We start from the raw sequence: 26,039 nt of genomic DNA on the forward strand, positions 1-26,039 counted from the left end.
GATAGCTAATTTACCCCCTAAAACGAGGAAATTTACCCCAGGTTAAGAAAGGCTGTGCTAGACAATGACTTAGTCAACGTATAGGGCAAACGGAATTCGGTGTATACATAAGCTATTTGGATAAAGACTGGACTGTTTTTACTTGAATAATTGCTAAACATCGACCGATAAAAGTAATATCCTGGTTTATGTAAAAATTTAAATATTTGCTTTGTGAAATAAGGTTTAACGATTTAAGATTTTTTATGCTAATAACTAGACGTAAACGATTTGAGTTTTTAAAAACCGGTGAAATATTCTCATAAAAATGAACTTTTTTAGACATAATCACTTTTAATACAGTTGTTTAAATTACAATTGCATCTCAACTCAACCCATTACTGTTTTTTGTAAGACCATAACAGACAGATTGTGACCCGGTACACACAAGCCGCATCACCAGGGCTGGAGAAACGTCACGTTATGTTGTAAGAAAACAAAGTTGTATGCTTTCCGCAGTTAACTAACTCCAAACAGGTGGAGACAAATGGGAAGATGTTCTGCGAATTGCTTCCAGAACATGGGCTGTCGTAAGTGTGCTTTTGTGGCTAGACAGCACTCTTTCAAGTCCGTCTGTAAAATAAACGTCACAGATTTGCTGCGTAGTTCCTTCAAAGGGGTTTTAAAACACTTAAGACAAAAATAGTTTTCTTCTGTTTGGGCAACTTGGTTGAACAACCATATGAATACACATTAAAACAGTTGGTTCTAAATTGGTAGCGTTAGGACCGGTCGGAAGAAACATTAGAAATAATTTGTTGTACAATAGATTAGGTCCCTATTTTCATGACCAATGGTGGAAGTTATTTGTTGACGAGCTTGGGTAAAATCAAATAATAATTCCTATTTAGTATTGCTAAGATGATAGCCTATTTAGTATAGAAAGTTGTGCTTGTATATTTACTTCCGCTGGACGGTTCATTGTTGGGTGAATATTCAGGTATCGCCACGTTGATAGATAACCGTTCACGTTGAACCAAAAGAGAAACATCAACAATATCAGCTACCTAATTAACACAATAAGACAATCAAGATAATAGTCACAATGTTCATGGTACGACAAAGGCAGATTAATAACAATAATTACAGAATAATCTGACAGGATTATTTTTAAACATAATGTTTCTTAAATATTTGAATTTGCTAAAAAGTGAAGCACTTTATTTATTATACGGTATGAAAGTTGCTTTGTAACTCACGTAATCATGGGCAAGAAACGCAAGTGCTTCCCAACCTTGTGAACTTGGTTTTCTGTCGACATTGTGTAGAAACGTTTCGAACCACTCCATAAACTTGACAATGCGATTCGCTACGACAATTTTGTAAAGTTTATGGTAACAGCTGGTCGCCTAAAATTACCAGCATTTGTGCAAAACATAAAATAGGTCAAGTTTCAGGGTCCTTAAAAAGCATCTACGGTGTGCAATATAAAGTTCCAATTTTTTATTTTGTAAAATTATGGCAACAGTTCTTGTGTAACATTATATGCTTAGGCTTTGTTACAATTTCATTTCAGAATAATATTGCGTTAGTTAACTAGCCTTATCAACAAAAGCTTAGTTTTGTAATTTTCCGCTGAGGGTCATTTAAAAAAAACTAAAGGTCCATAAGCCTGGTAATTTTCAAAAAGGGTCTGTGACTTAAAAAGGTTTAAATCTCTAAAATTGATAATGTAGTTTCAAGGTAGAATTGTCCACTTAGTTTTTTTAGCGGTTCCAGTGGTCTATTGCTCTGCCAAATTGTTGTACCAGTAAATGTATAATGATGAACCATACAACACCATTAGAAAAAATTTACACGTACAAAAAGAAACTTGTCTGCACTTTGTAAATTGTAAATATTGCTCCGCATCCATTTGCCGAGTTTGCTTTTCGGCTTTCTGTAAAAGAACAAATTGATTGTGTGAAAAAACCAAGACGGTGGAAAACAATTATGCAGAATGTTTGAGTCACTGGCTGACCTCTTGGCGTCGCTGTCGTACATTGTCAAATTTATCTACATTTCGCATTAGACACCCTCCTCTGTTGTCGAGCATTTGAATAAAATTTTGGCATATTACGTGTCGTTGCAACTGCTTTGCAGAGTCTGCTAAAAAAGAGGGTCAAATATATGCTTCAGATAAGAGAGAAATATTGCTTTCAATGGAAAATCTGTTCAGTAATCGAAATGCTATTGGGTTTAATGTGATGATCTATCTAGTAATAGTTAGAAAAGAAAATATCGTGATTCGTAGTAGTTTTTTTTAACACCATTCTTGTAAACATGTAGCGCAAGTCGCCCTGAAACCCTAGACATTTTTGGGCCACATTCATATACTATATCAACAATAAAACTCTTTTTTAAGGGATATATATTTCGCCTACACTGGCATCGTCAGTTCATATAGGCGACCTATATATTTATTTTTTATTTTTTTTACTATTTTCAAACTTTGAGTTCTATTGTTTATACACGCATCTCCTGAGCAGTGATCGAACAGCAGACCTGTTGCAAATGGTTTTGGATTTCATAAAGATACACCCTTTTATACATATACTACTTAATACGCACGTCCACAACTAGGCTCGTCTTCCAACTGAATAATGGAACTGTCAGATTGTGGCATGTTTTTCGACAAGTTGCTCTTCATATCTTTCACCTTGAAGTGATGCAGGAACCGTGAAAGCTTTGTCGTTTGTTTTCTCAGTATAAATATGAACTCTTCGAGTCCCACCGATGGTGAGATTCTGCTTAACGCAACGTCAGAGGCACTTACAAGCTAAAAAACAAAAACGTATGTCTTTTATCTTTTAAATAAACAACGGATAAATACCGTTGTTTTGAAATATTACTAGTAACGTAACCAGTTATTAACCAAAATATAAGGGCATCTTCTTGCGAATTACAATAACCAAAAATATTACCAGATAACATAAGTTGTAAATGGCAATATAACACGGTAATAGCGCGCAGTCATTGTCCACTTAACACAAGGCTTGTTAACGTTGTCTATTTAGACAACCAAGATATAAACGTAAACTTTGTCTGACAAAGGTTATATCAATTTGTATTTACTAAGAAGCAACCCACCAATGAGCACACGTATGAATAGACGGTCATTTCAATCAAGGACCCAGTTTCAAGCGATGGTTTGGATGAATCGCCAAACGCATGTCTGCAAAACAAAAGGGAAAACATAAAGGTTACCATTGGCCAGTTAGACCGCAAGCACATTTAAGGTATACACAATTTGCCATTAGCCCACGTACGCCAACAGACGGGGACTATGCGAACAGGATATGAAACGTGCAGCTGTGCGCGGTTTGTAAACCCCAAGATTGAAGCAATGCTTTGCAATGCAATCAATAAATATGGACTGATAGCGCCCATATTAGAAGAACTAACAAAAAGGCGAAAAAAATGATAACAAATTATAGAGTTAAACCGCTAAATAGATTTATATCGCCTATTAATTTCTTCATAAAACGCTTAGTGATATTTGCGGAAGATCTCGCAAACCTATGGAAGCTGTGGTTGTGGTTCACCATAAAACCATTAATTCTCTTTTTTTACCACGGAAAGCAACTCTCACGAACATTACAAAAGAGGTGATAACCAGCTTTATTTGCGGAAATCTATTGCATAGTAGCAAAAATCCAACTTTACCACAAAATCTGCAAAATCACTTTATAACTCAGATTTAATTCAGCAAAATAAGGGTTGCGTAGGGGTAGAAAATCAAGTGAAATAAGTAGGGGTGAACCATCTCACATTACATCAGGTTTTAGAACAGTGTCAGAGGGCACTCGAAATACACTGGACGAACGTTTAAGAGTTAATAAGACCTAATTAACTTTTTCCTAATAAGGAATAATTTCTTGGTGTGTCAAATGGGCGAGGAAACGGCGACCTTCAAACAGGGGTCATCTACGAACAAAAAAGGGGATTTACGTTCACGGAAAATGGGCTAAAGCGAACAATGTTTAAGTCTTGTTTTACACGTACAATGAATTAACTGAATAGACGTCTTGTCTCAAAACAGGAAAGGTCAGGAAATTCTATAAGGTTGTATTGGACCGTAATATTGAATATCACTGATTTACGACTAATGCATTTTAATAGTTTAACTTCTTGTAAATGTATCATGTACGTAATGAATAACCAGGAAAAAATACAGGACATGTTTTTTTCAACTAGACTTTAAAAATAGCAATACGTGACTTTAAAAACACAAAGAAATAAAATATATAATTGTCAAAATTCTTGCTATTTAGCTTCGTTTAAACTTTCAAGTAAGCAACGCCTATAAGCCCACTAAAAGAGGTTTTTAGCAAAAGTCCCATTTTCGCAATTATATTAAAATTATACCGATTTACAATTGTAATATCAAAAGTTAAACCCATACGAATCTTCGTTGCGATGATCAGTCAGTCGCACAAAATAGCATCACACAACCTAAGGTGATAGTCGATGATAATGACAAGTCCATGCTACTTAAGACTATGTTCAACTACACGTTGCAACATGCGATCAAGATAAAGACCACTTTGGTTGATCGTGATCTAGCGATCTACAACAATAATTATGGGGTCCTTCAGAATTATCCCAGTTCTCTTTTCGAGAACGCCCTATGCGATAAACGTGGCCGACCGGTGGCAATTTTTTCATCAATCCAACTAAAGTGTCATACAATTGGAGGGTTCGATTTCCAGTTAGTCAATATGGATGGAGATATGTCATTTAACATTTAAGCAGGATGTGGAAAACGCGATCAACACTTACCCACGACTAGAATTGGAAAACTGGAACAGTGATACATTTTCTTCCGGTAAGAACAAGATACAAGGTAACGGACAAATAACTTGACCGGGAATTCACAATTCCAAGGGGCCCAAGCTGTTTTATTAAAATAACGAACCAACTATGCACCACGTTGCAAATAAAAGGCCGATAGAGGTCAACGAGCGAAGGTCAACTCAAATGCTTGCTTATTATAAAATCTTGGCAAGGACCAATATAAGAAAGGGTCGCGCCCCTATCGACACCTGTATCTGTGACGTCACAAACATCAATCTACGTCGCGCGCGGGTCGCGCAAAGGTGAAAAAAGAGTTCAGTGCAAAAGTAATTGCCAGATGTATTGCTTTGTACAACAAGTGGTCAAATTCATAGGCAAGCATCAATCGGAAAGCGCATCGAACACGTGTTTCCTTTGCCAATAAACATAGAAATAACCGAATTGTAACAAAACCGCGGTATGTTACCACCCTCGTTTTGATAAACACACACACACAAGAACAATTGATCGCAACCAGAGTACAGAGCACAGCCACAAGACAACAAGGTGTAAGACATATCAAGCTCAGTGTGCAAAATCTTATCCTGATTGTTAATAGCAGTGAGTCTATAGATCTCCTGCTTTTCTGCATATTTCATTGCCGCGCGAACACAGGAAGTTAATGGATTTACAGAATCTAGAAAAGGTAGTGTTTCAAAAATGAAAAGGGCCAGTGTTGCTTACGAATATGAATAGATAAAAAGCTATTTTGCTTAGCCGCAATTAGGATCCTGTCATAGAAAACCTCAAAAGGAAATGGATAACCATCATTCAATCTGAAAACCGTACAATATTACAACCACAAACCGCACTCTTTTCCAATGAACATACGATCGGTCTATTTTTGGTTTCATTTATTTCTCTAAACGTGAAATAAAAAGAAAATTCTAAGGTATCACATTACCGCATCCCAGACCACAACATAATCCTTTCATGTCACAATTCGTTAAAACCGAGCGTAAAACGCCATTTTGTAAAGCATATTCACACACTAACTGACATAATTGGAACAAGCCTTACTGACGCACTCATTGTGGTGTTTTGCGAGTGCATATTTTCAATTAACAGGCGTCGCAAAATACTTAAGAGCGCAGCATTGAAATGGCGAAACGAGGAAACGAACACAATTAGGTGGCGTGTGTAACAACCACGGCTAACTTGCACAGGAAATAAACTGCATGTTGTCAAGACAGCAATGCAAGCTCCATCGCTGATACTGGCAAGCGCCAAGACGATGTGGCAATACACATGACACATTGTAACGCAGTTTTGTTTAATTATGTATTGTATTTTTAAATGAAAACTAAACAATCAACTTCGTTTACGATTTAACATCTTAAAAACAATTTAAAAATTTGCTATTTTTGAACTGTTCGGTCAATCGCAAATAAAATTTTAGTTTTAGTACAACGTAAAATGAAAATTAAACAAACAGAAAAGTAAGCAAGGCAATATGTTATCGGTTTGCCATTTTAGTTTTGAAATTGACACGTTACATCGTCCACTTCTTTTATTTAATCCCGATACTGATCTTGGTTGAGTCATTTTCATTGACAAAATTCCAATAAAATAATTTTCAAATGTTTTTTTTTCGCACAGTAAATAAAATTTTCTAATTTATCATGGGGAGTAACAATTCCATGCGGTACACTGGTTCGCCGTTGAGCCACAAACAAATTGGGAAAGTGGTTATGTGAAAAAAGCAGCAACGAAATCCCCGCCATATTCCCTGGCCAAGATACTATTCTTTCCAGCCGTCATCAGAGCGCTACTCACCAGGGCCGAGATTTTTCACACAGCCAGAGGCCTAGGATTAGATGTAAAAAGTAATAAGCACCTAGAGTAGAGCAGAAAGGAGCGATTTCATTGACAGAACATGGATTATAATCGAGGTTAAACCGGAAGATTGTGTTCAGGTGAGCAATAAGATCCGTAAAAAACTAAAATTATTTACTACAAAGTAATTTTGAATTGGAAATACTTATACGAAAAAACTGTTTCGGTATTACCTTGCAACAGTAAAAAATGACAGGTTGTTATAAACAGTTTATCCAGACGGAGCACGATTCAAACACGGAAACCTTTAACTTTCACCCGTAACCGTAACTTTATCCTTTTCGTATACTGTCACCTTTTTAAAACACGGCAACTAAGTGTGGCAGCTAAAAGTCGAAAGTCGTAGCAACAACCTGCATGGAGAGAATTTTACGAAACAACAACAGTTAAGGGCCCTCCTGGTTTTACCGTGCATAAACTAAACGTCAAAATATAGATTTCCTTATGATTCGATTGAAAACTAAGAATATTATCTCAAACTCGGGTGTTTCAACGACGTGGGTGGAAAGTTTAATTGTCGAGTTTAGGAAATTATATCAAAAGACTATATACTTTTAGATGTAATCGGAAAATTGAAACCCTTTTAGCCGTAGTAAAATACGGGTCAAGTAACGTTACATAAAGAACAAATTGAAACTATCCCGTGCCCTAAACTGAGTCTTTGAAACTCGAGATTCGTAGGCACGTGTCTTCCCTTTCGGGATATGCTTGTGATTTAAAGTGACCGAGAAAGAACGAGGAAATCTAGTCAGAAAAATGATTTAAAATAAAAGCATGGTTAATTTCGAAGAAAATCTTTTCGGCATGAAGTTACAACCATTTGCGTACATAGGAGTTGCAGAAAAATATTCCTAAAACCCTACAAGATTTAAGTACTTCGCATAATTGAAAAATCTAATCAACGTTACGAAAATCCTTTTCAGGTTGATATTTAAGGTATAATAGAAGAGTGTAACGAGTCTCTGAAAATCATGAAATAAACCAAACTTTCGGTATTTAACCTAATAGTGCAATACTGAATGCATCAAAATCCTGCGAAACGGCGTTAATTCAAAAATGATGATGAATGTTCATACACAAGGTGCGCCTGCTGGAAACACGCAAACTCATCGGCATATTGCAGGATTCTACGATATTCGCGCGCACGTGACAGGTAAGCTTATACAATAAATATAAGAATTGTTGTTATTTACACCATTTTTAGAAGACACTGGGCAGAAAACAAAGAATTAATTTATACACTTGCATATTTACGCGGGTAATTATTGTATGCGCGATTGCCACTAAATCCTTGTTGTTAAGTTTAAAATCGCACAAAATTCTAAAAAATTATACCACACATGTGAATCTTTGGCGAGTCCATCAACTTGTGGGCCGCAATTGCCCACCATTGTCATGGAAAATCTCCATCACGGAGTTGCGAACAGGAACTGCAACGGTCCCGATTTTTATGCAAACTTATAGTGAGACATAAAGCGCTTCGCATGCTGGTGCTATAAGTTTCCGTATAGCAGTAATATGGGAATGCCAACAAAGCATACGAATAAGCGATACGGTTAAAATACAATCCTTCAATTGCATGGCAGCAAAGCAACAAAAAACATTACCATTGCTTTGAGCAAAAAAGACGCACGTTATTTTTTCCTTTGAAATTAATAAACGAGTTCGCCACAAACGAAACGTAACGCGATTTTAATTGTCTGTTAATCTAATCTCTTGGAATTGCGTTTTAGCTTACAAAGCCCAAATATGGTAAAAAAAACAATTGTAAATTAAAAGGTTTTAACATATATGCTTAATTTAGTGAATGAGTAATACGTTTTACCACCTTGTCTGTATTTTTAAAACTGTCCTGGTAATAAAGTGGACCTTCTAAACAACCTTTTTAAAAACTATATGCATTCATAATTTGGAATTATCTTTTTTAGAAGAAAATATTATACACTAGCCATGGTAAAACAAAATAGCATACTTTGAGAAACATTCTATTTTCAGTACATTTTATGTAACAAAAATAAAACTTTATAAATGGTCAGTTACTCACAGTCTATTATCGTTAAAAGGGGCAATAAAAATAACTTACAACATTGATATAATTTCTTGTTCAAATGAAACCTTCCTTGTAGATTGGGTTGAACCTGTTTCCATTACATTCAACTTCCGATATATGTGTTTTTTAAATATTGTTTAGCATACAGGTTTCAATTTTTTTAAGCATAAAAATATAAGCTTCCCTTTTCATATCAAGCCATAATATACACCAAGGGGTATCACAGTTCTTGCAATATATATATGATTGACATGGAGCCTAATCTACAAAAAAATGATAACTGAACAAAACCAGCTAATTTACATAAACATTGTATAATTGTAAAATTATACAAACTAAGAGAAAAAATCTACCAATCAACCTACGTAACTCAAGCTAAAAAAGCTACACTGGAAAATAAAGACATTCTACAGCTGTAATCTGGATGGTATTTATATTTTATTTTGCTAACCTTTATAACAATCTGTCCAGAAAATGCTTGTTTTTGTTTGTTGACAGGACAGACTTTATGCTTTTTCTGGTTTGCTATCATTCTTTATTTTTAATACAAATATTCTGTATGCGCACAATTGAAAATAGTAAAGTAAATTAAACTGTAAAATGAATTTACACAATAAAACCTAACTGTTGTTTAAACACCTTAAAGTGTATTACACAATGACACTGTATTTATCAAGACACATCGGCATACATTTTTGATTTTCATTTTTTTCGCAAAATAAAACGCTAAACAAATCAAATATACAATGTTGTAATGACTTACAGTCGATGACCTTACTACTGTTTTTGGCGTGACTTTTGACCAAGTCTTTTGACCAAAATCACTTGACTTAATTCTTTTCGAGAAATGATTTGACTTGAACTTAATTCATTGTGTCAAGTAACTTTGGCTAAAACTAGGTGTTTTCATCAAATTTTTATTAATAAAATTGGGATATTAATCGCAATTTTTGGACAAAATATGTTGCTTGCGGTATATTGCATTTCTTTAGTCGATTTGTTGCTCATAGTAGGACGAGTTTACCAATTTTATTATTTTTATGCTTTAATTTTACAGCAATGACTTGAATTAAAGTTGACTTGCTCTAATAATGACTTAACTGGAACTTAACTTAGGTAACTGATGTCTAGGTCTCTTAACTTGGTATTTTTTGCAAAAGACTTTACTTGGACTTAAGTTATTCCACAAATAACTTGACTGGGACTTTCAAATTACTTATTTACAACACTGCAGTTATATCAATTGTCTGACCAACAAAACTTGACATTAGTTTAACTTGAATAAAAATGAAGTGCTTTTTATCTAGGTGTTGCAACATTTAAACTGTTTACATGGTTAGATTGCATAAACTTTTTAATTGGTATCTTGTTAAAAAAACAATAAGGATTAAAAATATTGGATTGCCAAGGGTTTTTAATAATGTATTTTTAGTATTTGGGTGGCTCGTGGCTGCTAAAAATGTCATTTTATTATATTTTATTGACAAGTACAACTCGTGATGTATTGCATGCTCAATAATTTTGGGTTTAATTGGTGACAGTATTGTAGAATAATCTCTTTGAAATGACTAAAGTTTGTCAGGTGTGTCGGGTCATTCGCAAATATCTTAAGTCCGAGTCACTTTCAATAAATAACAAGTCAAGTCCCAGCAAAAGTCAAGAGCTGTTTTGTTTTTAACGGTTTTACGCTTGCGGCATACTATGGCTGGTTCACACTAGACGCGTTGACGTCTAGCGTTAGCGTCTGGCGTCCTCACATAACGCGTTGCCAGCGTTAATGCCAAATTTCCTCGCTTACCCGATCCGTTTAAATTAGTGCATTTCTAAGCAAAAAGGTCTACGACAATTAGGGCATCCAAATGATCAAAAAGTCCGACTTTTAGACTTTGAGGTCTCTGACAATGCACTAATTTGACTGAACAATGTGCGTAACAAGATTACGTTTAATAGACTTGACCCACCCGAACCCAAACGCTAACCAGCACCCTTACTCAAATATTGTGCGTTGATTTAATAATTACATAAACGCTTTAGGCCCCAATACACCAATGTGTGACGTAACAATCCTATAAACCGTGGACAAGAAACTATCTTATGCCCACAGAGTTTGGTTTTTCCCCAGCATTCAAATAAATTATTACATTAACGCACATTATTTGGGTTCGGGTTCGGGTTAGCGTTTGGGTTAGGGTAGGTCAAGTGTTATTAATTCTATCTCACACTTTTTGCAATCTTTTGTGAATTTTCAGCGAATATTTTTAATTTATCCACGCCGGGAGTTTAGCTAAAGGTCCAAATTAGTGAATTGCCACGACCTTAAGCAAGGTCTAAAAGTCTAGACTTCTCTGCCATTGGATGCCCTAATTGTCGTAGACCTTTTTGCTTAGAAATGCACTAATTTATAACGGATCGGGTGCCTCGCTTCTAACCGAGAGCGTCAAAGTTGAATTATTTCAACTTTCGGCAACTGAAAGCGTTTTTAAAACAACGTTTGACGTTAACGCTAGACGCGTCTAGTGTGGACCAGCCTTCTAAAAAAGAATTCCAAAAAATCTAGGCACACTTTCTACATAATAATATTTTTTCTACATAATAATATAACTTGACAACATGTGTGGCGTACATTCAAGTCTTGTATTAATGTGACATACTTATCTGTAGATCGAATAGGTTATTTTCTAAAATTACAAAAAGCTTCACGTGACACTTATCAAATCTCTCGACGCATACTTATTAGGAATAATCTATTTCACGGGTGAAGTTTTTTACCAAAACACTAAAACGTTGTCTTACTTACAGGAGGCATAAAAATATTTATAGATGACGTCACAAGGTTACGACGTTAAAAACATCTAAAACAAGTAGCTTATCTTTGAAAACCGAAGGTCATCGTACGATTTATTGCACAAATATGAAACTTAAATCCTAAATAAAATAAAAATGAACGAAATCAATGGCCTGATGGTTACGGCCTGTTAAAAAATTAACAATTTTTGTAAACTTTTTTTCTTTTACCGAAACGCCGTTCCGGACAGTTCCGGGCAGTTCCGGGCCGTTTTCTTTTCGGTCTAATCGCACCGAACGCGAAAAAGTCCGTTTGTTTTAAATAAAAAAGACTTTTATTTCAAAAGGAAACGCAGGCTACCTCATTGGGCCAGGGGTGAAAGTAAAATAATTTTCTTAGCGAAACAATGGAAAAGATGTCGGCATATCAGGACGTCTAAAAAGTAACCGGCCTAAAGTAGGCCTACTTATCTAAACGCCTCGTCATCGCATAACTTTGTGACGTGATCCAATATAATTTTCATGCATTTCGGTTAGAATTTTTTTCATTGTTCCGGTAGGAAAATATTCTACTTTCACCTTAGTGTGCAACATGTTGCAGGGCACGTGAAATAAATTCCAAGTGCGCCTAACGTAGGCTAAATAAATTCCTTAAACCTCGTTAGCCTATAGATTTTTTTAGTATGCTGACGTGTTAAGAATAGTACCTATACTTGCAACAAAAAGTTACTAAACTTGTTTCTCTTAGGCCTATATACTTGTTAACTTTGCATATCTGAGTTTAATTATTAACTGAACGAGTCGACACAAAATGGTCACCTTATTTCTTTTGTCGGTAATTTGGCGAAAGACACCTACCGGTATCGTTTTGTTAAGTGAATTATTTTACGTAGCAAGTCAAATTTGTTTGGCAATTAAAGTATAAAATGGACAATTTTTCTCGTCATTACATTGAGCATCAAAACACCAACAAAACATAGTCCCCATTCGATTTTTTTTTTGGTAGCTTAAACAAGATAATCGATAAAATTTGACGCTTTTACAAAGTTATTTTTGTACATTTTTGTGTGACAATAGGCCAAGCCTATAGTTATCTCACTCCACTTAAATCTAAATCGTCTTGATAAAAGACAATATTTTTAGTAATATACGATTATTGATCGTATTCTCAAGGTATCACGTCACCATCGAATTAAAACGATCAAGTTAATACAAAAGATTTCCCGGTCCCTTTACCCCTCTTTTGCAGTCAGCGATTCATCCAAATCAAACAGCGACCCAAAGTAGGGCCGCTATACCTATGTTGAGAAACATTGGTTAAGCTAAAGTAAACTTATAAAGATATCGAACCATTTCGCATAATTTGGTTTTAAATTTCATTTTGTGCCTCTGTGCTATTTGTTTTTATTAATCTAAAATACTGCTTATAAACAAGGTTATTTTACAAATAACGTAAAATTAAAAGCATATGGGATTTGTGGCTACCAAACCAGGGAATCGAACCGTTTGACTTTTCCGGTTCAGGTTCGGTTCGGGTTCAAGAATTTTTTGGGAATCCGGTTTAGCTCCGGTTTCGGTTTTGAGCATTTTTAAAGTTCCGGTTCAGCTCCGGTTCGACTAAATTTATTTTCAAACCGGTTTATAAAGTTCTGGTTCGGATGCAATATGAGATCAAAATGTAGGTCAATAAATGTAGAGTTATACGTGAAGTAAACAAGCAGCTCGTTATTGAAATGTCTAAAAAATTAAAAAAACAACGGTTTTTTAATCAGTATTCGTTTCTTTTCATAAAAATTTCGAACATGGCGTAACTTGGCTCTGTAAAATAGAGGTTGTGACGTTATGCTGGAGTGAACCGCTTTTGTTGACAGGTTCGGGTTCGGTTAAGGTTCATATTGGGTTCAGTTCCGGTTTGGCTCCTTAAAATTTTACAAAAACCGGTTCAGATTCGGTTACGGTTCGGAAAAATTTGGTCCAAAACTGGTTTATAAAGTTACGGTTCGGTTCCGGTTCGACTTCCTGTACCAAACATATTATTGGAAACAAGAGGCTCGATTTTGAAACAAAGTTCGTTGAAAAAGGGCCAGCTCAAAAAGTTTACGAATTCCTGGATTAGAGCATGGTGACAAGCGTTATTAAGTTATTAACAAGACAGTCAATTGCAGAAAAACATTATTATTAGGTTATAAAAACAAACAAGAGTTCAGTATTCAACGAGCTTGCTGATATTGCAAATTTTTAAACAACGAAACAATATGTATTGCAGCTTCCGCAAGATGTCACTAGTAGACAAATACCGGCGAAATGGATTATTTGCTGTTGGCTCACGGGGCCAAATCTGTCAGACATGAACTTGGCGAACCAGACGAAAGTAATGTTAGCGTTGTTAGACTTTTTTCGTATTTCTCGCCAAACAGTGAGCCATTTTCGAAGCTGTACTTCAGACTATATCTTTAGCCCAGTTCTCGCAGTTTGTTTAAATCAGTTTATGTAGATTTAAATTATTTAACATTAATGTACCGGTAATTATATTCGAAGCATTAGGAATAATAGTTTATTTGGGTTAATGAGCCATGTCATTTATTATTTAGGCGCATTTGTATTGTTCCATTGTACGCTATTCATTATTTTCAGGTGTCACAAACCATGTGACCCCATGATATTTCTGATTCGAAAGTAATTGTACAAGTACAAGTGTCAAGAGGAAAACATCAAACCGAAACCACATCGTCTAATTCGTTTCGGTATTCTAGTACCCTTTGTTGTTATTAGGTGTCTTGATCAGACACAGTGTTGCACCGGCAAATACGCTGCTTTCTATATCTATAACGTAGCTATTTTTGTTATAGTTTGTGTCAACCTGGTATAGTGAATTTCAAAGCAACAAGGCAGAATAGATCGAAATTATCTTTATTAAGACGTTTCAATATGAACTTGCATCCTCTTCAGTTAATGTTTGAACTGTTGTTTCTTTCAATGTTTTAAATGTTTTAATCTTTTTTTACTAACTGAAGACGATACAAGTACGCACCGAAACGTCTCAATTAAGATGATGTCTATCTAATCGACCTTTTTTGCTTTGAAATTCATTATAAAGGTACATTCAGATCCGTGCATAGCGTACCCTTGTGTCTTCCTCCAAACAGAATGCTCGAAAAAGTGGTCACTGAAAAAAAAAACTATTTCGATACGCGGTTTTCATTGACGTTTTTAGAAATGCGTTCCTAGTTTAACCCGCCTAAAACAACGATTGATCATATTAGCAATCAGGATTAAATTATAAATCGTTAATGGTCGGACTGGTTACAAACATTTTTTCACGATTTGGTATAGTCGTTCAGAGCAATAAATTTAATGTGTGCTCGATTTCTTTTTTTTGCAAAGGGTTAACTGTAAACAAGTTTATGCGTAATTACTAGCCTATTTTTCCCACGATGGTAATACTTTGGTAAAATTGTTATCCAGATTTATAAACTTAGTAAATTATTCGCTTATTTAACAAACTGTTCGTCATGTTTAAAAAGTTCAACTTATATAGGTGGAGTAATTGTTTTTTTCCAGTTTTAAAAAATGCTGTGTTGTAATACCATAAGTTAATGCCGTGACTTAAGTGCACTTCAGTCGCTGTTTTCAAATGACTTGACTTGACTTAAGTCAATTGGATAAATTACCTGACTTGAATTTAAATTATTTACGCAAGAAACTTGACGAAAATTTAAGTGCATTTCGAATACATATCAGTAAAATTGGGTTAGTTACCCCCTTTATTAAATTTAGTTTTTTTAGGCGAAATAATGCTCAGAATAGAACGTGTATACTAAATTTCTATAGTTTAAAATTTATCTTGGAAGACATTGCCGTGACTTGGTTTAAATTACTATCGTAATGAATTCCTTGTAGGTAACTAATAAATTGGGTTTGACTTAGTATAAGTTGAAAAGGACTTGAGCTGTACTAAATTGTTTTGCGAATGATTATTTTACAACACTGACAAAATGCTTAGAGTAGTGATCAATTGTGTTTTTAAGTTCCTTAGTTAAAAACTCGTTTAAAACATTTAGGAACATTTTGTAGTTCAGGTACAGCAACTGTTACAATGCATCTAAGCAATATAAGACTGATTGTCTTCGAACGTAAAACGATAAAACAGAGTTTGTGATGCAGGCCAGTACCCAAATTGGTCACTGGGGCTAACCCTTTAGGTGAGGCTGTTTCGTTGAAACACATTAGCTCGTTTATTTTTAAAAGTATTGGAAAGGGTGGCTGGGGACAACACTAAAACAACTATAAGTAAGCTGCCATTACATAACAACATAGTTTTAATATTTTTAAGTTAAAAAAAAAAAACTTTATATTTACAATGTTCTTGCTGTGCTTTCGGGCATTTTAAGTTTATGACAAAGTCGGAGCCATTTTAAACAATTTTGTTCGAAATGCTTGTTATTCCAAATGGTTATCAATCTAAAGAAAATGATAAATACTTAATTATCCACTTTCAATCCCTTCAACATCGGAAATAATTGAAATTGAATTATGCGATGCGATAGGATATACTAATCACTTTTAGCCAAAACTTTATCCGCACTCTAAGTGAAATAATTAATTTGTTTGGGTTAGGAGTAGTGAAATCAGCATTCGCATGGGAACGCGTTTGATAAATTTAGGTCAAAGGATAGTATTTATTAGGTCTGAAATATTTTTGAAAAGTCAACTGTCAAAGAAAAAAACATAAAAAATATATTTCGATATTTACAACAAAATGGCCGACAAACGTTTGCGCATATCATAAGTGTTGTCTAGCTTCAATGTTACGCATTGCTGTTGTGGTTCGTTTTACACCATCCCTCTTTATTCAAATCAACTATTTTGCACTAAACTTTATCCTTTTAACTGGTTATTAATAATATCTGCAAAAAAATTTCAGAAATTTTCATTTTGTCATTACGCTCTATATCTAAACAAATGGTGCACATTTTGACGAATGGAACTTTCTTGTAGGTAAATTTTTAAGTATTTTTAAATCTAATTCTATGTCTGAAATGTCAGCTGCGAAAATACGTTGAACGCATATAAATCATGTTTGCGATAAACCCAAAGTCCACACCCTACACTGCAACGCAATCTATACCTGATGCGTAACTAATAGAAGCGGTCAGCACATATACGTTTGGTATAAAGCTATGGTAAATCAACATTAGACATCTTAGTTTTGGCACCGACAGCCGTCTCACCACTTGTGGCAGAGCAAAGTGTACGAGTGTACTATTTGCCAACTCTTGACAAACCGCTCGGATTTGTTCGCGTTGACCATAGACCACAAGCCAGTAGCAGACCGGTGCCGTTCCATGTTGATTTACTACTCTGCATCACAATGTCATCAATATTATCCTATCTATGTTGCGTTTGCATGTTGGCCCCATCCCAACATTTACATAAAATTAACGTCAAGTACACCAGAAAGAATTTACTTTGGAAATGGTTTAAATTCCTAAAATTTATAGACAAAGTTTTATGTTTAGTTCAGTAGGGTGAATTCGAAAAAGGAGGCTAGCAATGAAACTATGCTTTACATCTAGATCCACCAGTTTTCAGACAAGTTTAAAAACCGCAGACTGATGTTTATCTCGCTTGGCGGGAACATATAGCCAAAGGCTATCCGCGATATAGCTAAGTTAAACCGCTACGGTTTGAACCTGGTGAAACATTACACAGTGTATTGCGGCAAATATTAATCAGTCGTACCGTTGAAACGCGCCCGTAGTTCCACTGTTTCGCTTTGAAGCAGATACGTGACGTCAAATGTGACGATGTCGAACATAAGAAGTACATGGCATAAATATTTTTGTAAACAAGTCGAATAGACGTTCGTGCTCGTATGCAAGTCTAGGTTTATTAATTTACCATGTTTTTTTATTTTATTATTGAAAACTTTTTTATGAAATATATTGGTTAATGTTTAGTATGACCGTGTCGATTGTTCAAGTGCAATGTGTTGGTTGACTGCGATCGCACATCGTAAAACGCGTATTTGCTTATTGGCGGCTGCCGAGTTATCGAGAAGCTACGTGACTTTAAGCAGACTAGAAAGAGAATTGCTTGTTCGTGAAGCTAAACGGCCAGACTGCTTGGTGGAGGTAGGCTGCTGGGAGCGCAGCAAGAGCTGAATACAGAGAATAAGCGCGAAGCCACACAGGAGAGGTGAAGGTAGTTTACAGTCAACCTCATGGAGAGTCTCTGTTCAAGTGTGAAATCGATTCGGCAAAGAACGGCGTTGCATGATTTCATACGGCAAGCTAATATTGCAATATATACGAACCTGCGTTCAAGAAAGAATAATAATTTACATTTTAGGGAAATTAAAATCGCAATGTATTTAGTTTCGGTGTTAAGATGTATTACTACAGGACACAAGGCATAAAAGATTGTTTCATTATATAAAAAGAGTGCACTAAATGTTTATCACGTTGTATATTTTCGTGCCATATTTATATAACGTCAATAAAAAGTATTTGAACGCCTTTATTATTTATGGTTAACTAAGCATGTTTTATACTCATTTTTTCAGATCACCAGTTTCGGCACCACAATTTATCAGGGGTCGCATCTTCTGAACAAAATAAATCTGTAATAAACCAAGGCTTGAACCACCCAAGTGAAGCTGGTCAGCTCGAGCAGATACAGAGCAAGCGTGCCTGCTTCAGATTACCAAATGCCACCATCCAAAACCCATCGACGTTAAACAATCTCGAATTTACCACAAAAGAGCAGATACCCTCAGGTGCTGACAAGCAATACAACACCCAAAAGCGAACTTGCGCACAAAATGACCCCAAGCTACATTTTTCAAAAAGATTAAACAAACATTTGCATGAATCATATTGTGTCGATAAAGAATCTTCAGGTAGCCCGATAACAGCAACTCCAGCTTCTTTGTCGCCATCCGGCAACTGTAAAGTTAATTGTCCGCCACGACAAACCTTGAATGAAAGCCAGCCCTGCGAGAACCACCAGCGACCAGTGGTAAACTTTCATCGGCCGTTGCAACAGAGTTTCTCATTGCCTGCCTGTAATTCAGTTCACAGAAGTTTGTCTAGCGGGGAAAATCTTCCTTCAAGTGGCGAAGCTAATGAACGGTCGGCCAGTAATTTGAAGTCAACAAACTGCTCATATGACTCTTACTTTGCTCCGTGTGCTGTATACGACCAACCCTACATTACATGCTCAGCACAGGAGACCGTTCAACAGAATTATTCCGCGTATGAACAACATAGGTCAGTTCCTATCAATCGATCAGACTATCAGACCCCGCTTGAAGAGGGTTGTGTCGAATACAGTCCCAGCATTCACACACAGCCTAACTTCTATTCGGAATCGGAGTTCAATTTTAGGTTAAAATTGGATAGATCCTTAGAAAGTTCAGCGTGCGACAAAATGCCAGGGACACAAGCACAAAATCTTAATTATCCCGGTTCGGCGGTAGGAGCACAGCATATTTCCACTGGTCGACATGTCGTTGATATTCTGGCAGAGCACCAAGGCGAACTCATTAAAACCGACAGTCCCAACTTTTTGTGTACACCTTTGCCCCAGCACTGGCGCGTAAACAAGTCTCTGCAGACTCCATTTAAAAGTATGCAATTGTAACATACGTCATAGTTATTTTAAATTACAATTTTGCTTAATATTCTTACTGGTAATTTTGCTTGTATTTATTACCTACAGTCGTATCGCTTTCCGACATTCCCGATGGAACTACTGTGAAAGTAATGGCGGGTAATGACGAAAATTATTCCGCCGAATTGCGAAACGCTTCCGCCACGTTGAAGGGAGGAGTTGCCAGGTTTAATGATTTAAGATTTCTTGGAAGAAGCGGAAGAGGTGGGACAAACATAGCAGCCTATAATTTACTATTTCTTATTTTATAACAGAATCGGCGCGTTTTGTATAACCGTTTTTATTGTTTTTCAGGGAAAAGCTTCAATTTGTCTATTATAGTTTTTTCCAACCCACCACAGGTGGCAACTTACCAACGGGCAATTAAAATTACTGTGGACGGACCACGAGAACCAAGAAGTATAAAAATAAATCTATGAATATAATACATATATTTAAACTTTATTTAAGAAAAATTTGTTTCATTTATTATCAATTTAATATTGTAGTACGTAATACAATATTTTGGCAATATTCGTGAAATATTGCCTATACTTAAAGAGCAATGGGCAACGTACAAAATTTCTGTCCTTGTCTGACCGTAGTCAAAAATGGCAAAGTTCTGGTCTAACCACGCATAGGATTCTGGGAAGCCGGCTCTGGTTCGAAGAAGCCGCGAAACCACAGCGGCTGGCAAAATACGCGTACCTCTGTCATAGAAGGATTTGGTTTGCCTCCGAGTGCTAACTTCCAGAACTGTATAGTCACTGACATATAGTTAAAATATAGTAGATGTAAAGCGAAATCCACTATAACTGTGATAGGAGACTGTTCCTACTCACGGGGTTAGGCATTCATTTCTTAAAATTAAAAATCACGTAGCCGCGCAATTTCGAGCAAACATGACCTTCGCCTCCCTTACCTTACGAAGAAATGTTTTAAAATCGCTAGTCCATGTTGATCACATTGATTGCTTGTAAAATGACACACAATTTAAATCGTTTACCTAACGATATGAAAAAAAAATTATAAAGGACACAGACAAAAGCAGTTGGAGGAACGTGCCAAAGGAGTGATTTTTCCGGAAGGATTTCATTTGGACTCCATAAGACGAAATACCAGTTATCAAGGCCAAGGTAATACTTTATTCTTGCATTGGTGAGCAACGTATTGTCTAGATTTTTGCTATCAAAAAATCAAATTGCAAAATATATTTCAGCTTTCAGAAATATACCCCCCTGTAATCACAGTTCTTTAAATAAAAAATGCCGATTTCGCTTTACAGCAGTCGATCAATATTCGCGTTTTGAGCCTGTCCCTGTCTGCGGCCTAAGTGTACACTGTACAGCTGTCTGGCTACAGTTGGCAGTCAAATAACGTTAACAATCGGATAGGTTGTAAATACAGTTAACGATGTACGGAAGTGTTCTATGAGATTTATAAAAAAAATGTGTTCAACCTAATTTTTTAAAAACCAAGTGGTTTGAACTTGAACTTGAAACCGGAACGAAGGCAAGTGAACACACTGTACAAATCGGAGATTCACGCGGCGCACGAGAATACACTCGACCTTTTGTGGACGCCCGTCGTCTGGCTTTGGGAGAAAATCCCTCTTCTGTCTACCGCTTTTCGTCTAGTGTCATACGACAAATATACCCGTTAAAACACGATGTTCTTAGGTGGTTGGTCACCTATTGGAGTCCAAATTGCAAAACTTATGTATATGCATCTTGTCATGCAAAAAAAAATGAAGATTGAGATTCTTTGATGCCTCTTTCGATCGGTGACGATCTTTCCGCTTGGGCGAAGACGCCTCTTACCGCATTCCTTCACGCGTTAACAACGCTTAACCGCTGCCGCAAATTCACATAGCACACACACAAAGCGCTATTATATTCATGAGCACACGAGCAGTGTGTGTGCCCGTCGGTCACTGAACTTGACTCGTGGTTCACCGCTCATGCTCTTGCTGCGCATTTTGCTGATTTCTTTTAGGCACGTTTGCAAACGTCTGCGAATGTTTGTGTATTGGCTGAGACGGGCCTTTCGTGCCGCTGATATTTTTTCGTCCATTAACATACACCTAAGCCATCTTTATTGCCTCTGTAAAAACATAATGTACTTTGCACGATGTACAGTTTACATACATGGTAAAAAAAATCTCGTGTGATAAAAATTGTTGTTTGTTGTTTTTGATCCAGTTGATCCGAGTAGGATGGTGGCTGGGGGAGCCGGTGGCTGGCCATACCCACAAACCCAATTTCCCTATCTTACACCTGCGGTGCGCGCGCAATCCGCAGCTCGCGTAGCAGGCAACGGGGGAGGGATCTCGGCCGGCCATTTGAGTCAGACTGGATCAATTACGCCACCTGGTGGACTAAATATGGTCAAGGTTGGTATACTGTCTTGTGATAGCACATAAATAAATCACTGGTTAAAAACGGGTTTTATAGAGAGAAGATAGTCATGGTGGTGGGCAATTAAGTGGTGGTAACGGACTTGCATCAACATGCAATAATGGAAACGGACCAGGAAATGAATCATTAACTATCAGATTTTCAGAGGTTAGATAATATTGTAAAATGTCAACATTCAGAAGCTAAAACTTGGGTATTTTGCATAACTAGGTGCATTTGGAAGGAAGATTCGGAAACAGATCTTTCATGTATCCGAGTAGCACCGGTTTTCCGGGATACGAAAGTGCCATGTTACAATCTGGTAAGTGTGTATTGGAAATTGGAAAGCAAAATTGTTCCCAAAGAAATCTAAACATATGAATGATGTGTCTCAATCAAGAGGTTATTTTTCATCACAACAAAAAAGGGGAACGCTGTTTGCTTAAAGCTGAATTTAATAGTCAGCTTAAAAGGATTTATTTCGAAATATATTGGCCTATATGTATATAACGTTAAATAACAAAATACAGTATATATTGATGTTATGGCAAAATATAGCAAAGTTACAAGTTTGAATTTCCCAACTTTATAAGCCCTTTAAACTAGTCTATGGCCACCAAACTAATAGCCTAAACACTTGTTGCGAGGTCGTAATATTACCATTTACAAAATTTTACGTGCCTATGTAGTGGCAATTTTAGATTACGTTGCTGTCCTTGTGGCGGTAATTATCTGTCATGGCCATGCTTTTTGATTTTACAGGGCTTGTAATACAGTATTTAAGCCATGTTGTTGAAATATTGCCTTAATGTGCCACAAGTTTATCTTGCTAGTAATTTTATATTCATTTTGACTTGCAGGAGCTCACAGCCAGTCAACAAACAATTTGTATGGTACTTCGCACTCTGCCTCAGCAGCGGTGCCTTACCTTTACCCTGCAGCCTTATACCCAGGAAGCACTTTAGCATATAACTCAGTAGGTCAAAACTATGACGGTAATGGCAATGGAAACAGCAGCAACAACAACAACGCGGCTTGTTCGGTTTCCAATGGTAGACATGGCGATCCAGGAGGTGACACCAACTCACCTAATTCCAATATCAGTCGCGTGAGAGCAGGTGGCTCTTCTGTTGGAAGCGAAGGTGACATGTCTACGACGTTGTCACCAGGTAATGGCTCAAATGGTGGAAGAGATGGCCACGAAGCGACGGCGGTTGAAAATGCTGCTGCTAGTATATTGAGTGCGTCCGGTGCCTTGTGCGGTCAACGGTGGGACAACAGTAACGGGGTCGTGGCAGCACTTGCACTGGAAGCAGTTGTGGCTCGCGAGAATCAGAGAGAAGCAATGAATCATCAACAAGCTGCAAGGTCGGTTGTCGCCAATCCAAGTGCTGGTGGATTACATGAAGATGTATGGCGTCCATATTAAAAGATGTCACCTACAAATACTTACCGTAATCCTTGTGTGCAAGGTGTTCTAATCAGCTAAGTGATTCCGCAAGTATCGTGCACATACTAAAAGCTAGCTTTTGCTTTAAAGCATTTGAATGCTGTACATATATGTGTTCACTGGTATAGTTAATGTCCACATATATTCTTGAACAACTTATAGTTACTGACATCGTCAGTAGGTTCTATTGGTACGCTGTAAGTTACGGCAGCGGTATTCCGAGCTTTTGATTAAGTGTTACTTGATCTATGGCGAAAAAATACGTTTATTACTGCTGCTTTAAGGGTCTCACCCTAACTTGTAATTATTTGCTAATTTCAAAAATATCGATTGTGTTTTGTTTGGTTTAGCACTGTGCAAATCATCGTGTCATTTTAGAATTTTACCAATAGTTCAAAAAAGTCTCTTCACATGCTATGTCGAACCCAGTTTAAAAGCAGTGTGTATATAACAAAACTAAATAGTAGTTTTACGATGTACTGTGAAAACAGCCTAGCGAAAATGTAAAACTGTTCCATCGATGACACGTGTTAATAAGAATTCCTATCGAAGATAGACGATGCAAATTGCCCAAGGCATAATAAGCCTACGTGCTTGGATGTGGAATATCGCTTACGAATTTCGGTTTATTTTACGTGGCTGCGTCAAACGCATTTTGTTTATTTTTATGTTATATGCTTCCATATCAAACTTAAAAAATGTGCTTTTACTACAATTGGATTAAATGCATAACTAAACGTATCTACCTATAGAATTTTCTTTCACTACAAAACAATCAAGAAAAATTGTAATTGTCTATAAGAGATTGTAATGTAATTATTTACCACAAACAAATACCATGTTGTCGCGAAAGTTAGATCAATGATGTATAATACTTGTTTCATTTCGCTTTAGTTTATGTATTGTATTTTTGGCTGAAATGTGCTTATTGCTTATATGCATTTATTCGCTTAGCGATGTGAAGTTGCAACTGTGCTGTGCCTACCTGCCACGAACAATAATGTTCAGTTATCAATATTACTGCTGATTGGTCAGTAACAATAAATACAGCTTTTTCTGCTAAATGTCATGTGGACTGGAATAACATTCACAAAACATAATTTGTCGCTGGATGGTTCTACAGCGTCATTGCCGATATAGATCAAACGGAATGTAAAGAAAATTCAAAGCTTCTGACTAAAAGAAACATAATTTGCTAAATATCATCCTCGTTTTTTATACAATAACTTTCTTACACTATTTATGTTAGCACACAGTATCAGAGCCGTAGCTAGGGCGAGGGGAGTTTGCCATGAATTGAGGCTACTTTTTCTTTAACTACGATGTTCTATTAAAATTTCAATTGTTTTTTCATATAAAGTAAGGTACCGTATATTATGTTAATGTTATAGAAAATGTGATTAAACATGGAGGAGGTGGCGTCAATTTCGTAGTTTTCCCCGCGCGCAAAATACCCTGGCTACACCTCTGAACAGTATTATTTAGGAACATAAATACTAGAACCAACTAGTTTATTTTACGAATGTCCGATACTGACCAGCACCGACATCACCCTATAGTCAGTGTATCAGAAGTACCGACACTATCGTTTAGCATCGGGTATCGGATATTCCATCTGATATTATTGAACATCTCTACTGAGAACATCGTAAGCAGGTCAGTTTCAGAAGTAGGAACTTCTTAACAAATTATGATTTATATAATAAGTTTTAACTTTAGATAAATAACAACGTTCGTATTTGTTAAAAAAGTGTCCGTAAGACAAAAGCCATTTTGCAGCTACATTAGAAGGATAGCATATAAGATTCGCGCGAAGCCCAAGATTTGCCGGACATCTGATTTAAGGTTGGCAAACAAGATGTTTTCGAAAACGAAATGTACAAAGCAACACATTTACCCTTCAACCTGAACTATAGGGTTTTGCAAAACACTCGGGTCAATGGAAGGGCCATTGACCCCAAAGCGGTATGGTTAAAACAGGGGTGGGCAACCTATGTCCCGCGGGCTATTTTATACGGTCCTCTACAGCATTCAAAACTGCTTCATGTATCTGACTCATAACCGCATTGAAAAAAATTCACTATTTGTCTGTAGCTCTTGACAAAATACAGATTGAAAAAAGAGCAACTGAGTGCGAGGAGACATGACAAAATTTGATACCATAGAATAATTTGCCCAGTTGATTATATACAATAAAAACACTTCTTCTAAACAAGACTACAGAACTAGAAATTTGCAAAGCCTTGAAAAGCGTTATAGCAGACATATAACTTGATTTTGTGGAATTTGGGGTGTTTATTAACTCGCACATAAACGCTATTGTCACATTACAGCCTTTAAACATTAGTTTGTGGGAACACCAGCTTTGACAATGTAACTAATAGACTATGTCCATTTTCATAATCTTCAAAGAGTCAACAAGCCGTCCGTTTACTTCTATTACGACTCTTCGTGATACAAAATATTTTCGTTCTGCAGATCCGGAACTTCTTTTAAGAGTTGAAGTGCAACCAGCTGTTAAAAAGCAAATTTAATAGTTGCAAGGTCGATAAAATATAAAATCGTATTCAATCAACAGCCACAAAGAAAATAAATTACTCATCTGTAACAAAGGCAAAACATCTGTAACAAAGCATTAGTAGATCGAACCAAAGTATTTAAAGCAGTATGTGAGAAGCCTCTATACTCGAAAAAGCATGGGGCGTTTTTGAGTATATTTGCCAAATATTCCTGTCAAGAGATGTGGCGTTTTGTTTGCAGAATGTACGCAAAATGTGCACGCGAAATGTGCGCACATTTTTTCAGATAGAGCACATGTCAAAATGTGCACAGCTTCATTGATGTCTACTTGGCAATATTAGCAGAATTAGAGTTAGAAAAATGGGAGTTAGAAGAGTTAGAGTTAAAGGTGAAAGTTAGAGGAAGAGTTGGAGGAAAAGCTATAGAGGAAAGAGTTGGACATAGAGTTGGAGACAACGTTTAAGAAACAGTTGAACAAAAAATTGAAGAAAGAGTT

General features: G+C 36.4%; 2 protein-coding genes across 4 annotated transcripts; one reads left to right on the top strand and one right to left on the bottom strand.

Annotated features, from left to right (window-relative positions):
- Positions 1 to 435: 435 nt before the first annotated feature.
- Positions 436 to 9,528, bottom strand: LOC146138162 (transcription initiation protein SPT3 homolog). Of its 3 annotated transcripts, none has more exons than XM_083393554.1 (8): positions 9,192 to 9,528; positions 3,109 to 3,193; positions 2,590 to 2,797; positions 2,000 to 2,127; positions 1,843 to 1,918; positions 1,239 to 1,348; positions 944 to 1,046; positions 436 to 612 (listed from the first exon to the last, which is right to left on the bottom strand). In XM_083393554.1, exons 2-8 carry the CDS (start codon positions 3,136 to 3,138, stop codon positions 503 to 505), a joined length of 765 nt encoding a protein of 254 aa, XP_083249680.1. In that variant the 5' UTR covers positions 3,139 to 3,193; positions 9,192 to 9,528; the 3' UTR covers positions 436 to 502. The 3 variants fall into 3 exon arrangements, with proteins under 3 accessions (XP_083249680.1, XP_083249678.1, XP_083249679.1); XM_083393552.1 differs by lacking the exon at positions 9,192 to 9,528 and adding an exon at positions 8,774 to 9,137; XM_083393553.1 differs by lacking the exon at positions 9,192 to 9,528 and adding an exon at positions 8,774 to 9,135 and having other exon boundaries at positions 2,000 to 2,124.
- On the top strand, positions 7,635 to 24,092 carry LOC146138163 (uncharacterized). The gene is made up of 9 exons (XM_083393551.1): positions 7,635 to 7,843; positions 18,090 to 19,154; positions 19,247 to 19,402; positions 19,493 to 19,597; positions 20,212 to 20,313; positions 21,379 to 21,569; positions 21,631 to 21,741; positions 21,805 to 21,895; positions 22,434 to 24,092. The coding sequence occupies exons 1-9, from the start codon at positions 7,747 to 7,749 to the stop codon at positions 23,000 to 23,002; spliced, it is 2,487 nt and encodes an 828-aa protein (XP_083249677.1). The 5' UTR covers positions 7,635 to 7,746; the 3' UTR covers positions 23,003 to 24,092.
- The last annotated feature ends 1,947 nt before the right edge of the window (positions 24,093 to 26,039 follow it).

The sequence above is a fragment of the Ascidiella aspersa genome, chromosome 7 (assembly GCF_963924565.1).
Source record: "Ascidiella aspersa chromosome 7, kaAscAspe10.2, whole genome shotgun sequence".
NCBI classification, from domain to species: domain Eukaryota; kingdom Metazoa; phylum Chordata; class Ascidiacea; order Phlebobranchia; family Ascidiidae; genus Ascidiella; species Ascidiella aspersa.